Source organism: Aquila chrysaetos (genome assembly GCF_900496995.4).
Source record: "Aquila chrysaetos chrysaetos chromosome W unlocalized genomic scaffold, bAquChr1.4 W_unloc_3, whole genome shotgun sequence".
Classification (NCBI taxonomy): domain Eukaryota; kingdom Metazoa; phylum Chordata; class Aves; order Accipitriformes; family Accipitridae; genus Aquila; species Aquila chrysaetos.
The window spans coordinates 3297385-3311311 of record NW_024470323.1 but is presented as its reverse complement, the minus strand read 5'-3'; the positions used below and the strand labels follow the sequence as shown (position 1 = coordinate 3311311).

Below are 13927 nucleotides of genomic sequence, written 5' to 3'. Positions count from 1 at the left end.
TCCATAGTACTATAGTAAGAATCACTTAGATCAAGCAAGAAAAAACTGTGATAAAACTGAGCGAAGCGCAGTAGTGATGGAACCAGAACTGACTCCAGCATGCAACAATCCAACGGTGCACACCATCCTCCTGCTGCGTCCAATGTCACCTGCTCGTCACACTGCACTGAAGCCCAACTCTGCTCTACCGACTGAGAGGACTTTGCACCATCCCTCCTGCCCAGAAAGACTGGTATGACAGATGGAGCCCAGAGTCAGGAACTAAATGAACTCAATGAACATTTAATGAACATAACCCATAAACTAAAGGAATGATATCTCTGTGTATGTATACATATATATATATATATCATTGTTCATATGTCTCAAAGGGATGGAAAAGCTGATGATGATTGACCAGGATGTAACTAAAGGTATGGGAACTGAGCATGACGTCAATGGTATAGAATAAGGGGTGGATACTGTCCTAGTTTCAGCTGGGATAGAGTTAACTGTCTTCCTAGTAGCTGGTACAGTGCTATGTTTTGAGTTCAGTATGAGAAGAATGTTGATAACACTGATGTTTTCAGTTGTTGCTAGTAGTGTTTAGACTAATGTCAAGGATTTTTCAGCTTCTCATGCCCAGCCAGCGAGAAAGCTGGAGGGGCACAAGAAGTTGGCACAGGACACAGCCAGGGCAGCTGACCCAAAGTGGCCAACAGGGTATTCCATACCATGTGACATCCCATCTAGTATAGGAACTGGGAAGTGGGGGCGGGGAATCGCCGCTGGGGGACTAGCTGGGTGCTGGTCGGTGGGTGGTGAGCAATTGCACTGCACATCATTTGTACATTCCAATCCTTTCATTATTGCTGTTGTCATTTTATTAGTGTTATCATTATCATTATTAGTTTTTTCTTTTTTGTTCTATTAAACCGTTCTTATCTCAACCTGTGGGTTTTGCTTCTTTTTCCCGATTTTCTCCCCCATCCCACTGGGTGGGGGGGAAGTGAGTGAGCGGCTGCGTGGTGCTTAGTTGCTGGCTGGGGTTAAACCACGACACCCGTGATGGTAATTGGTGAGTGATCTCTCCTGTCCTTATCTCGACCCACAAGCCCTTTGTTGTATTTTCTCTCCCCTGTCCAGCTGAGGAGGGGGAGTGACAGAACGTCTTTGGTGGGCACCTGGCATCCAGCCAGGGTCAACCCACCACAAATGTAAACGTTAAACATTATTTCTCATTCCCTTGGGCTATGTCTACATCTACTGAAATTCCTTTAACTTCATTACAAGCTAGATAATTATTAAGCAGTTCTTATCTGCATCCACATCTACTATATTTACTAAGATTCCTTTAATTCCTATCTCCCCTTCTCTCACTGTCACCTGAGTAACCAGCCCTGATTGATGCCTGCTTCCTGCATCCTGCAGGGACTGTAACTGAGCGGGAGGGAGGAGACGGAGGGATGCAGGGACGATTCAGCCTAGCAGGAGGAGCGCTGGATCTGGCCTCAGCACCAGGCTGGGGGCAGGTGTCCATGGCATAAGTGTGCCACCGCAGGCTCCAGGGATGGGGACAAGGTCAGAGCCCTCCTCTCAGCCCCAAGGAGCAAGGGGCACATTCTCCGTGCACCATGCTGGGCTGCAGGCAGCCAGTGCTGTGGCTTCAGCCCTGCTCCAAGGCTTGCAGGCTGGATGGGACCCTAAAAAGTGGATGTCCTCCAACCCTAAAGCCCCCCCCCCGAGTGCCTGAGTCCCAGGACTGCCTTAATTTCTCACCTTGGGGGGTTAGGGTGGGATATCTGTGACCCTCTAGCACAGGGATTTGCATATTCATGGCCATTGCCCACCACTCTGGGCACAGGGCACGGTAGAGCCAGTACCCTCTAAACACAGAGCAGCACTGTGTGCAGCCCCCAGCCCCTGCTGCAGCCCCCAGCCACTTCTGCTAACAAGGCTGTTTCTAATTGTCACCTTTGTGGAACAAAGCGCAGCTCTTCCCCTCTGAGGATGCCTCTCCCACAGCCCAGCTGTTGTTCCCTGGGAAGAAAGGCAGAGCACACAGGGCCTCAGCTTGCTCCTCCTGCCCGAATGCTCTGTACATCTCCTCCAGGGAGATCTGGGGGGCCATAGGGGTTGCTGGGACCCTGGGCCACCCCACAGCTCCCTCCTACAGCCTGGCATCCCCGTACAACTCCCTGCAGGAACATATCTATAAGGACAATGCTTTTTCAGGGCACAGTGAGTTTTGCTCTTGGCAAGGGGCACTGGGAGGGTCCCCAAAGCCATGCAGCCAACATCACCAGCCATGCTAACAAAGTACTTGCTACTAGCAGATGGTTTTGACCTAAGAGCCTGACCTGGGACCCCTACCAGGGGTTCCCTGGTGCCTGGGGCATGGTGGTGCAACACCCAGCCCCATGCTTGCAGCCCAAGAGGGACAGAGACTGCCCTCCAGCCTGGGGCAGCTCTGGCACTGCTGAGGCTACATGGGCATGACGGGGCAGCGGCAGGCTGAGCCCTGGGGTGCAGGGAACATCGCAAGGTGCTTTGGAGGCTCCTGAACTTCTCCCTCTGCAGTTTGGAAAGTCTGGATTTTCCTCTGTGGTGGATGCTGCTACTAAGAATTCATCTCATCCCTTTGAGGGATCCTTGTAATTGTGAGTGCCAATTGCAGGCAACAGTGGGGCTGGGGTTGGCTGCTGCATTCATTAGCATCTTGCTTTTTAGTGAGCATCATCTGCGGTAGTTGATAGGAGAAGGGTGAACCCAGGCAGGCTGAGGCCTGGGGGAAAGCCCATGGCAGCCTCCTGGATTTCAAAGGTCCTGCATCCACATGGGCTGTAGATTGCTATATTCATTTCTTTTAATACACCTGAGCGCCTTTTTCCTGAAGGACCACGCTGGAATGAAGCAATAATCGACTGCCCAGGCGACAGGAAGCCTGCACACCTCCCTCTGCAGTGCAAATCACCATCGGCCAGCTGCAGCCTCCCTTCCTTGCCTCTGACAGGGGCTTCGCACCTCCCGCCCCCCTCCCCGGGAGCCGCCTCCTCCCTTCCCACCCTCCCGGCTCCATCACCCCTTCCCGGCCTGGGGAGCTCCGTCTCCACGGCAACGGCGGCCCCTAGCAACGGGGCCCCTAGCCATGACAACGGGGAGGGGCGGAAGCGGCGCGCGGTTCTTTCCGGTCGGCGGCAAGATGGCGGCGGGGCTGGTGGAGTTGCGGCGGTTGCAGTGGCGATTGGAGGAGCTGGAGCAGCGTGTTGGCGACGGAACCTGCGGGCCGCGCAAGGTGCTGGTAGGTCCCGCAGCGCTCGGGGGACGGCCCGGAGCGAGGCGCCTCGGCCCGGCGGGGTCTGACGGGTCCGTCCCCTTCCTTTGTGCCCCTGCAGGTGGCGGACGAGCTAGTGAAGGTGCAGGTGGCGCTGAGCAATATCGCCGGCAAGAGGGAGAGGATCAAAATCCTGTTTAAGAAAAGTGAGCGGCCTCGGAGAGGGGGGCCCGGGGGGCGGGGAAGCTTGAAACCCCTGTGTTTGCTCCTCTAAACAAAAATCCTTTCCATGCTCCCTGTGTGAGCCTCTTTGATTTTGGGTTCTTGTTTTGTGTATTTGGCAGAGAAGTAAGCAAGTAGGGTGTCTTTCTGCTTGCGCTTCTCCCACTCAGCTGTTGGGGGTAGGAAATGGGCTACTGCAACCTGTTATTTGATTTATGTCCGCCTATATTGGCACAGCGATTTGCTCTGCCTGAAATGCAGCCCTCAAGGGTTGTTGGAGTGTGAGCTCCTGAAATGGCTTCTTGCATACTTGGACTTCTCGGGCATGCTAGAGCAGCTCTCCCCTGTGTGTGTGGTGGGAGCAATAAGGATCACACGCAGCCACTGGTGGATGGATCTGGGGAGCTGACTCTGAATTGGGGGATATTGGGAGTGGACACCAGAGTGGTGCTTTGTCCTACAAAACTGTCTTTTGGCCAAATTTTGCTGTCTGGTATCACAGGAGCAAGCTACGTAGGGAGGGTTGTTGTGGTCCAAAGCTGCGGTGGCTGTTTGGTATAAACATGTAAATGTGTATTTGTAGATAATTTTAAGGATCAGGATGGAGGGCTATTTCCTGGTTTTGTTTCAAGGGCAGGAAGAAGCAGATTTCACTCACCTCTAATATTGTTAGCCAAATAAAAAGCAAGCATTGCAGGTGTCTGTAACGAAACAGTTACTTGGCTTGAGCCATTTGCAAGTTCTTGGTCACGGTGTTCCAAAGTCACCTGTTTTCGAGTGCTTTAGAAATTCATGAATCTGAACGAAAATGACCCTAAATGGGCAGTGTTTACAAAGTAACCTGATGTATAGCACGGGGGGGGATTGCACCTGTAAAGGCAATAATATATCCTCTACTACTTGTCTCCAAACCTATTTTTCACTCTAGTTGAAGATGTAATAAAATACCTTGACCCTCAGTACATTGATAGGATGGCTGTTCCAGATGCCATGAAGTTGCAATTCATCTTGGCAGGTATGGCATGAAATGAGAGGAGACAGGGTTGGTGGTTTTTTTTTTAGCACTGCAAAAGTTGTCTTTTATATAAACTGGATTGGGATGGATTTCTTTTCTTTAGTTGTAAAGATATGGCAAGGCACCCTCTTTAGAGCTCTCAGAGAGATGGTTTGTACAAGGATGTCTGTCACCCTTACTGCTCCTTTGTGAGTGTCCATGCTGCAGTTTTATCAGTTCTGATCTTTCTAGTATTGATCAGTTTAACCCTGAATTAATAAAAGCTTGAAAAGAAAAACTGGATCTAGAACAGTTTTCCTCACTCCATTTCTAATACTCTCTAGGCTGTGACAAAAATTGAAGACCTTTGGATGTATGTTAAACACTTTATAGCCTTATCTTCTTTTGCCCCAAAGAATTTGGTTCAGCCTTGTATTGGTATAGTCTGCAAATGAAACTTGGAGATTCTCCTGCCTTAAGTTGGTGTGAATGAGAATCCAGTGGTGAACAACACAAAAGTCTAAATAAAATAATAAAAAAGCCCCTTTTTGTATAGCTAGGTCAGCTGGAAAAGGGAAGCTGGAATACAAGTGTCAGTCCCAGCTCTTTGATCATCAGTTTGGAGTGGGACAAGCCACCCTTGGGGGGTGGGCTATGGTTGACCTGTTTAAGAGCACTTGCCCCTTGGAGACTTTGGAGTCTGCAGTTGGAGGTTTTTGTGACTTTGCTCTAGCTTTGGCTACAAGATGCTTTATATTTGCCAAGCTGTTCTCTGGTGTGTTAGGTGTGAATGGTTTAGAAAACCAATTCGTACCCATTAATCCAAAGTTACCTTACCAGTCTTTACGAAAAGCCAAAGCAGCATCTTGTATCTACTGATGTTCCTTCTTGTCCCTCCCCAATCAGAGGAGCAGGTTATTCCTTCCCGAGCAGCCCTTCTGGAGCAGGTGAAGAACCTCCAGCCTATCTTGGAAAGTGCCAGTATCCAAGGTATGCATGTTCTTCTGCAAGTTTAAGCTGCAAATGTCACCCCCCAAGCTGCTGCCTATCTTGCTGGTTTTTTTTTTTTTTCTTCTTGAGCCTCAGACTTGAGGAGAGGACAGCTAAGCACACAACCTGGTGTGAGTAAAGTAGGTACAAACTTAGTGGTATGTCTGCTCCTCCCTCATGCTGCTCTAAAGTCTCATGCCTGACCTCTGTTGGGAGTGTGCGATGTCATGCAGAGCACTGCTGAGTGCCGTAGCTGTCACCCAGCACTGGTGGGGTGGAAATGTAGCTCCTGCACCAAAGGCCAAGGATGTGATAGAGTAGGTTAGGAAGCAGGTTAGAGACCCGCAGCTTGGCAAAGAGGGTGAGCACTGTGTATGGTCACCAGGCTGTGGAGCCACTCCTGCCTACTGCTTATGAGCAGAACATCCCTGCTCCTGGTGTAGGCAGAGATGCCTTTTTAATTGCTTGCCATAACATTCATCCAAGTAGTTTACTCTGATGTAGCTCTTGAGTAGCCCTCAGTGCAGGCATCCCCTAACTCATGCCATTCAGAAGCAGTTAGCAAATAAACTTGATATTTAATGTACAGTGTAGCTAGGTTTTTTTATGGTATAAAAGGTGTGTTTGTGGTGTGTGGCACTTGCATTCAGTGAGCGGAGTTCTGCTGTGATGTGCTCATGGAGAAGGAATGGTCTTTATTTTGGTAACTAATCCCACATGATGTAAAACAAACAAAATGGATTTCTCTTCTGTGCTTTCAGCGGTTCCTGACCATGCAGCCAAACTACAGCGACTCTCTCAAATCCGCATACAGCAGCAGGTAGCGTGAATATTCTTGATAGCCTTGACTAGCAGGGAGAAGGAACCACTTGTTAGTGGCTGTACTGACACCTCTGTATTTGCAATTGTTTGAATTGCTCATTTATAGCAGGTTTTTTTCCATCTTGTCCAGGATATTCATGCTGCAGTTTTTAAAGAGGTTTAAGCAATTTGGGGGTTGAACTAGCCAGGATCTCTGAAAACTGAGTCTGAGTTGGAAAAGCGCTTTGCCTACCATAAGCCTGCTCAAAACAGAGGTTTGGGTGACACTTAATAAGCAGTGGTGGGTTTAACCAGCTGGCATTCCCCCTCTCACTGAGACACTGAGGTAAAGCATTGCGCTCCTCCAGTGTCCCAGTCTCTGGAAGGCTGTTGATACTGTCACCTGGTCTCTTCGCCCTTTCCTTCCCCATTTGAGCATGCCTAGGCAGGGCCTAATGCCCCCTTTCAGCATTTTGCTGTGAGTTTCCATTCTGGGGCAAGCAAAGTATGGGTGCTGAGGAGAGGCAGGCAGTAGTACAAAGCCCATGACTTTGGCACTTCATGAGCTTGGGTGTTTCTCTAACCTTTCTCTTGACTGTTGAAACCCTTCCAGCTGCAATGAATGGCCACAGCCAGCGTCTGAGCACTAATCTCAGTACTGGCTTTGGATGAGTTTCCCCCTGTGCTGTCAGGGACTGGGAGGACAGATGTCCTTCAGCTTATTTATTGCTCACTCATTGAGGCTCCCCTCTTCACAGGAACAGCGTCAAGATCTCACTGACAGTGTCAAGATGCTCCTTGAAGACTACAACAAAATGGTATCCTTTGAGCCTTGGGCCTGACACAACTGAACTGCCTGCCTGTCTCCTGGGCTGCCTCGCCCTATCAGATGTTGTTGGAAGCAGGTGATCCCCAGCCCTGGGTTTAATGGCCAGTGCCATTTCTGGCATGGTGATGCCTGTGTCCCTGTCATACTCCTCTTGGGAGCAGAGATGAGGGCCAGAACTGACCATCTCTCTGAGATGGGAAGGGCAGGGTGCCACCTGCAAGCCAGAGCCTCTGTGCTGGATCCACTCACAGTGCAGCTTGGCATGAAGGAGCAGCACAGCCTGTGTGCTGGTGCAGAGCTCGTGCTGGCCAGCTGGACATTGGCATCTCTATCAGGTGACTGCTGGTCTCTGTGACCTGCCCGAGCCAAACAGCAGCTAATCCTGGCCATGTTAGGATCCCAGTGCTGAGACACATCCTAAAACCACAGTGGGTAGGGAGCTCTGCTCTTTTCTGTAGAAAGCCCCTTGAAATGCAGTGCTATGCAGTGTTCAGAAGTGCTTCCTGGACTCCCATCGGTGTTTGGTGCTGTGCAGTGGCTCAAGGTCTGGATGGTTTGAGTCCGTGCAGGCTTTCTACAGCCTGGTGCCCCAGGTCTCTTCCTCTCCCAAGGAATCGGGATTGTAACAGTGCTGTTGGGCTGCCAGGGCAGTCTCAGGCTGTGCTCTGACCTTGGTTTCTTCCCTGAAGTTTCCACATCTCTTTCCTTAAGAGCCATGTCCAGACCCTGCTTCTCTCCAAGCAGTTTGTCCAGTGGAATGAAATACTGACACGGCTGGAAATGGCCAAGGAAGCAAAACCTGTGGCAGAGTGATGGTGGAGTCCAGAGCACAGAGAACCCCGGGGACCCTGCTGGCCTTGTGTCTCTCAGGAGAGGCTGCAGCAGCTTGCACCCTGTTGTCTCGGCATCTTCCCACTCATCATGAGCATGCTGCGAGTGACATCGCAGGCTCTCAGGGGCACCCTGGCTCCGTGGCTGCACTGTGTCAGCCCCAAATCGAAGCCATGCTACTCCTTAATATGCCACTGTTTGCAAATCTTGCACTTCCATGAAATACATTTTGGTTTGTAACATATTTAAAAATCCCTTTCTGCTCTTACTGTGGACCATAGTAAAGTCCTGAAATGCTAACTGGGTTGTCTCTTCCTCTCCTGGGGGCAGCCATGGCACAGACTGGCTGTCCATCCCTGTGTGGTTTTCCCCAAGCAGTGAACTGTGGAGACCTCATGGCAGCTTGTAGGAGATTGCTGGTGGCTCCTGGTACAGTGGTTTCAGCCTTGGGCCAAGGGCAAGTAAATCTCTTCCAGTCCCACAGCCTTCCCTGAGCTGCAGCACGTGTTCTTCCTGCTATTTCTTTCCCCGAGCTGCAGCACTTGCTCTTCCTGCTGTTTCTTTCCATTCATGTGAGCTGCCTGTGCCCAGGGGAATCTGACCTGATGAGGCTTTTCCCCCAGGCAGTTCTCCCATCCCTGCATTGGGAGGAGGGAGCAGCTCTTGCCTTTGTCCTGCTTACCTGAGTGGCTGCTGCAAGCCAGAGCCTGTGGCTGGTCCTTGTTCAGAGGGGTTATCTGTGCCCTGCCTGGTTGGGCTAGAACCTAGAGTTTCTCCTAGCATAAAGGTGGTCTTGAGTTGAGGTCATGCTTTGGAGAGGGTCCCAAACCCTCCTGCTTGGTTAGAAACAGACCAGCTGTGTGTGATGTGGGAGCCCTGCAGGAATGGGGCAGGATCCTAGCAGGGAAGTCCAGAGGGGCTTGGCTGTCTGTGTGTTCCCACTGTGGGGCCAGTACTCTCACCTGCTCAGCAAGCTCTCCTCTGGGCAAACCATGGCAGGGCTGTAAGCCTGCAGAAAGCCATCTAGGTGCCTGGGAAACTCTGCTGGCCCTGGGACTTAATATTCCTCCTGGTCAGGTAATGGGGAGTAGTTTGAGACTGACGTGCAGAAACAGACTCCACAATCAGTGAGATTGTAAAGTAGGTATGTTCATTCAGCGCTGGGCAGCACGGGGGGTAGTCCCACCAAAGTCGTGCGCACCTGACTCGGCAGTTCGTTTCAAGTTTATACAGTCAAGTGTCACATATTCACAATACGCCTATACATATGCATGACCTGTCCCCGCTTCATATTAAAATTAGCTCCGAGAGGTCATTTCCATAGTCTCCTCTCAACTGCGCTTGCGCAGTGCCTCTTTATGGTGGTCGTCTGGTGGTCACAGAGATGAAGATAGATGATTCCTCTTCGTCACCGCTAGTAACCTTTTTTCTTGTGCAGGCTCAGTGATTTCTTGGTATTCACCCAAGCCGCAAGACCAGTCTTAGCTGGCTCTTGGGGCCTGCTCCTGCTTCTTATCAGGAACTGTCTCTACCTTATTGGCTGGTTCTTAGGACCAGCTCTTCTTATCAAGGACTGTCTCTATGTCAGCTAATTTCAACAATGTAAGCGCTAAACATCATCTTTCATCCCCCTTTATTATGTCTACTGAGATTCTTTTAACTCCCCTTGTCTCAGTCCCCCCTTTTCTAGAAAATAGTAAATTCTTTTACTATATCTAATCCTAGTACTTCTAATACATTATTTCCCTATCTAGCATCTTCTCAAAGTATTTGTTGGTCTCGAGTTTTCGTCGTAACTGATTCTTTTTCCATTCACTGTAAGAGTCTCCTGTATTCCTACAGCACAAAAAGCCACATTGAACCACCATGCCAAGAACCACAGACAAGAGAATAATGATTATTATAGTGACAAACAATTGCTTCAACCATGTCAAATCTGGCAACCAGGAGGTTAATTTTTCTAATATGTCTGTCAAGTCCCAAGAAGTGTCATCTTGGGAAGCTTCATGTAGTATTCTAGTCTTTTCCCATATCTCTTCAGGATCTGTTTCAATTCGTTGGTTTTGATTGATATAGGTACAGCAGGTTTGGTTTATAACTACACATAAGCCCCCTTCTTTTGCTAAAAGCATGTCCAATCCCATTCTATTTTGGAGTACTACTTTACTTAGGGATTGTATTTCCAGTTGCAGCCCTTGAATTGCATCAATTGTAGCTTTTTCTATAACCTCTAATGTAGCAGATATATTCACGATAGCTTTCTCCAACTCGCTTACCCCTAAAGAGGGGATTAGCCATCGGACAAAACTATGGTACCTAGTACCTCGAATAATTAGTGGGTTTTCAGTCCGTTTTACACGGAGCCAAGGTGTTCTCAAAAACCCTCGGGGAGGCGAAGCTCCCTCGAATATACTGATCTGAGGTGCAAGGTACCCCCGAACACAGTGTCCCTTCCAGTTCTGGGGTAAACTCTTTCTGGCTGTCATCCCCACAGAGCCACCAGTATCCGGGCCCTGTGTTGCATCTTGGACCAAGATGTGTCTCCCTTCTGTCTTGTTCTTGCCCCTTCTTTTCTGGCCCCCTCTTTGGTTTCCGGATATAATAGAAACTGATAGTTAAGTTCAGTCCAAGACGTTCTAATTTTCCTTTATCAAAAGTTCCCAGATTTTCCGCAAGGCTACAATTATCCATGTCTCCCCAAATATTATCAGTAATATTTAAGCAACGGCCAGTAATTAAGACCTCTTTAGGGTCAGGTACCTCCAGATCAAAGCTGGGTCCCCGCTGGGCATTTCCCTTTCCACAAAGGCATAATCCATTCCTGTCTGGCCCATCTTTAATAAGAGATGTCCAGTTTGTGGTTGGGACTCCTAGAAAGGGGAGTTCCATGTTCCCCTGAGGAAGGGGATTACATACCCAACAATCTGATAAATTTAGTACTTTTGAGATACTCTCTGTCATATTTAAATAAGTATTTCGATCCCAAGCCTGCCCCTTGGGCAAGGTCTAACTGAGGAGCATGACAATCAATATCTTACAAATTTGAGCTTCAAAGGTCCCTTTTCTTGTGAAGTCCATTGTCCTTTGGGTGCCTTCTTCACCCTAGTGTGATGGATCCAGGCGCTCCGTTCCTTCATCCTAATCGTGGTGAAGGAGGTAAGTAACACTTGAAATGGTCCTTCCCACTGCGGCTCCAGAGTTTTTTCTGTAAGAGACTTTATATACACATAATCTCCTGGTTGTATATTATGTACAGGCCCATCCAAACCTCTCCCTCGAGTCCCAGCTACATGCTTCCTGATTTTATTAAGTTGCTTACCTAATGCTACCATGTAAGAAGTCATAACTTCATCCCCCGCTTGTACAGACACCCCTCTCTGTATCCCATAGGGTTGTCCATACAGAATTTCAAAGGGGCTCAGTCCTTCTTTTGCCCTTGGTCTTGTTCGTATACGCAGAAAGGCTAAAGGGAGAGACTGAGGCCATGTCAAATTTGCTTCTTGTCCTAATTTCACAATTTGCTGTTTGATTAAGTGGTTCATTTTTTCCACTTGACCACTCAACTGGGGGTGATATGGAGTATGAAGCTGCCAATCTATACCTAAATGGCGGCTAATTTGTTGTACTATTTTTGAGACAAAATGTGGTCCTCTGTCAGAGGATATGGTTGCTGGAACCCCAAAACGTGGTATTATCTCTTGTACCAGTATTTTAGTTACCTCCCGAGCTTTAGCCGTTCTTGTTGGGAATGCTTCTGGCCAACTGTCGCGTCCCAGAGTTGGAGCGACTCAGGTTCGTGGATTTCCTTTGTCAGAATTAAGGTGAAACGACACCAGGGGAGTTCAAACAACAATCAACATTTATTCAACCTAGATAACCTTGCCCAAGTACAAGTGAACTTATCAATATGAACCTTGCAACATGTCGTTAAGCCACTGTTTGAGAAGAGAAGGGAAGTATAGAAAAATGAAATGGAAAAAGGAACATGAAACTGTGTCAGAAGGAGAGCCCTCCCGTTGAGTCACGAGGTTCAGAGCAGACCCCCTTGCTTTCTGGACTCCTTCTCAGAGAGGAGCCCAGGGGCGGCTAGGTCCACTCCTAGTCTCAGACTTGGTCAATGGTTTATGTTTAAAAGGATGAGGTGTAGGGACTGTGGAAAAGAGAGAAGGGAAAGAGAGAGGGAGAGAAAGAGAGAAAGAAAGAAAGAAAGAGAGAAGGAAAGGGTTTCACCAGTCCTGGGTCCAGCGTTGGTCCAGCCAGCGTAGAGATCCAGTTCCGGAGGGCGCGCGCTGAGAACTCGTTCTCCCTTCTTTTATAGCGTGTTAGTCGATGGTCTCGACATGCGCAGTCCCATTCCCGGGGTTCTCTGGAATCGGTCGGAGAGCTTTGGGGGGGGTTCATCGCAGAGTTGCCTCTCTTTTTCTGCTGGCATGACCGCTTAAGATAGAAGCACAGTCCCATCCTCCGTGGGGCCTCCTCCTCCAGGCGCGTATGCTGTGCTCCTTCTCCTGGTCACTTAAGATAAGGAATTGCGGCTTTGGAGAAGCGCGGTCCCACCCTCCGGGGGGCCCTCTCCTCCGGCCACATTGTCCTGTTCACAAAACTCCAGCGTTTTTACAGAGGCCGTTTTCTCCACCAAAGTTCTTTAACGAATGTTTGAGACATTGACTATAATTTGTCCGACCGTCACACCACCCCGTGGCTCAAACAGTCGCTGTACTTTGATTCTCGTTCATATCATCTTCTTCTGTGGTAATTTTAACATAGCGGACAGTAGGAGAAGAGAGAGAGACAGCTGAGGATAGCAAGCGGCTAATCATACATCTTACTATGGCAAGGCCTGCTATTAAACATGTAAATCCAATTAATATCATAAGTCCAATATTTACAAGCCATTTTCCCCATCTCGTCAGTCCCAAGGATCCCAAAATGGAATGTAGCCATGAGTTGGGACTCCAGCCATCAAACCAGTCAGCTGGTTGCATTGCATGGAAGAGTTCCCCCGTCTGGTCGGCAATCTCCTTCATCTTTGCCCGGGCTTCTTCAATTGAGGTCGTGGCATTATGAATGGTAATACAACATTCGGATTCAGTCAAGTTTAACATACCACACAGACCTTGTTCTTTTAACAATAACATATCTAAGGCTAAACGATTCTGTAACGCCATTTTTGATACTTGTTGCACTTGCAGATTTAGTTCTCCAAAGGCATATTGAGTCCAATTACTTAATACATGTACTTGCCAAGTTAGGTTTTCTAGCACCCGTTGGTGCCGAACAATATACCCAGATGGTGCAAAGAATGCTTCTAGCTCTAACGATACTTTCTGTCCCCAGGTATAATAATCAGGTTTTAGAATGCTTTGAATCCACTTCTGGGTGCTACTTGGGTCATCAAGTTCTCGTTTTTTCCTGTAAATAGGTGGTGTGGTATATTCAAAGATTCGCCTGGGACACATAGTAGGAATTCCCAAACCACACCACAATCCAGCCTGTTTGATAACATTCAAGTGCGAGTACATTTTCCCATCTGAGCACCCCCAGACGGTCCCCTCAGGGGCGGCATACAAAGCGTTTTGACAAGTAGCTGCATCTCCCTGGGGTATTTGATTATCCTCTCCCACCTTATGTCTTGGGAAGTGGTTAATGGGAATTCCACATTTTAGCCAGATATTAACATTATTGGTGATCTGATTACATTGGTTGTCCCGGTTTTGGTATCCAAAATTAGGATATCCCCAACAGGTGCACATATCTCGAATTAAGGTTCTAACTTCCAAACTGATCCATGTTTCGATGGGATTGCCAGCGCCTGTGGTACAGTCTATAATGTGGGTACAGTTTAACAAATGGGCATCATTGGGGTTGGGCGTGCCCACAAATTCTTTCTTTAATAAGTGAAGAGGTTGGTTTTTTAACTTGTGTTTCACTGACCATCCCCAAGCAGTGTGGGCGCTATTCACTGAAGGATATTGTCCTTTCCTGTCAGGTATGTGAACACACCAAG

General features: G+C 48.6%; 1 protein-coding gene across 5 annotated transcripts; it reads left to right on the top strand.

Annotated features, from left to right (window-relative positions):
• Positions 1–3161: 3161 nt before the first annotated feature.
• Positions 3162–8437, top strand: LOC121233012 (dynactin subunit 3-like). 5 transcript variants are annotated; one of them, XM_041121606.1, is made up of 8 exons: positions 3162–3274; positions 3375–3459; positions 4404–4490; positions 5376–5459; positions 5556–5599; positions 6221–6279; positions 7019–7078; positions 7813–8437. In XM_041121606.1, coding segments are annotated over exons 1-8 (513 nt in total). In that variant the 5' UTR covers positions 3162–3181; the 3' UTR covers positions 7814–8437. The 5 variants fall into 5 exon arrangements, with proteins under 5 accessions (XP_040977540.1, XP_040977539.1, XP_040977538.1 ...); XM_041121605.1 differs by having other exon boundaries at positions 5550–5599; XM_041121604.1 differs by lacking the exon at positions 5556–5599 and having other exon boundaries at positions 6224–6279; positions 7813–8436.
• Positions 8438–13927: the final 5490 nt, after the last annotated feature.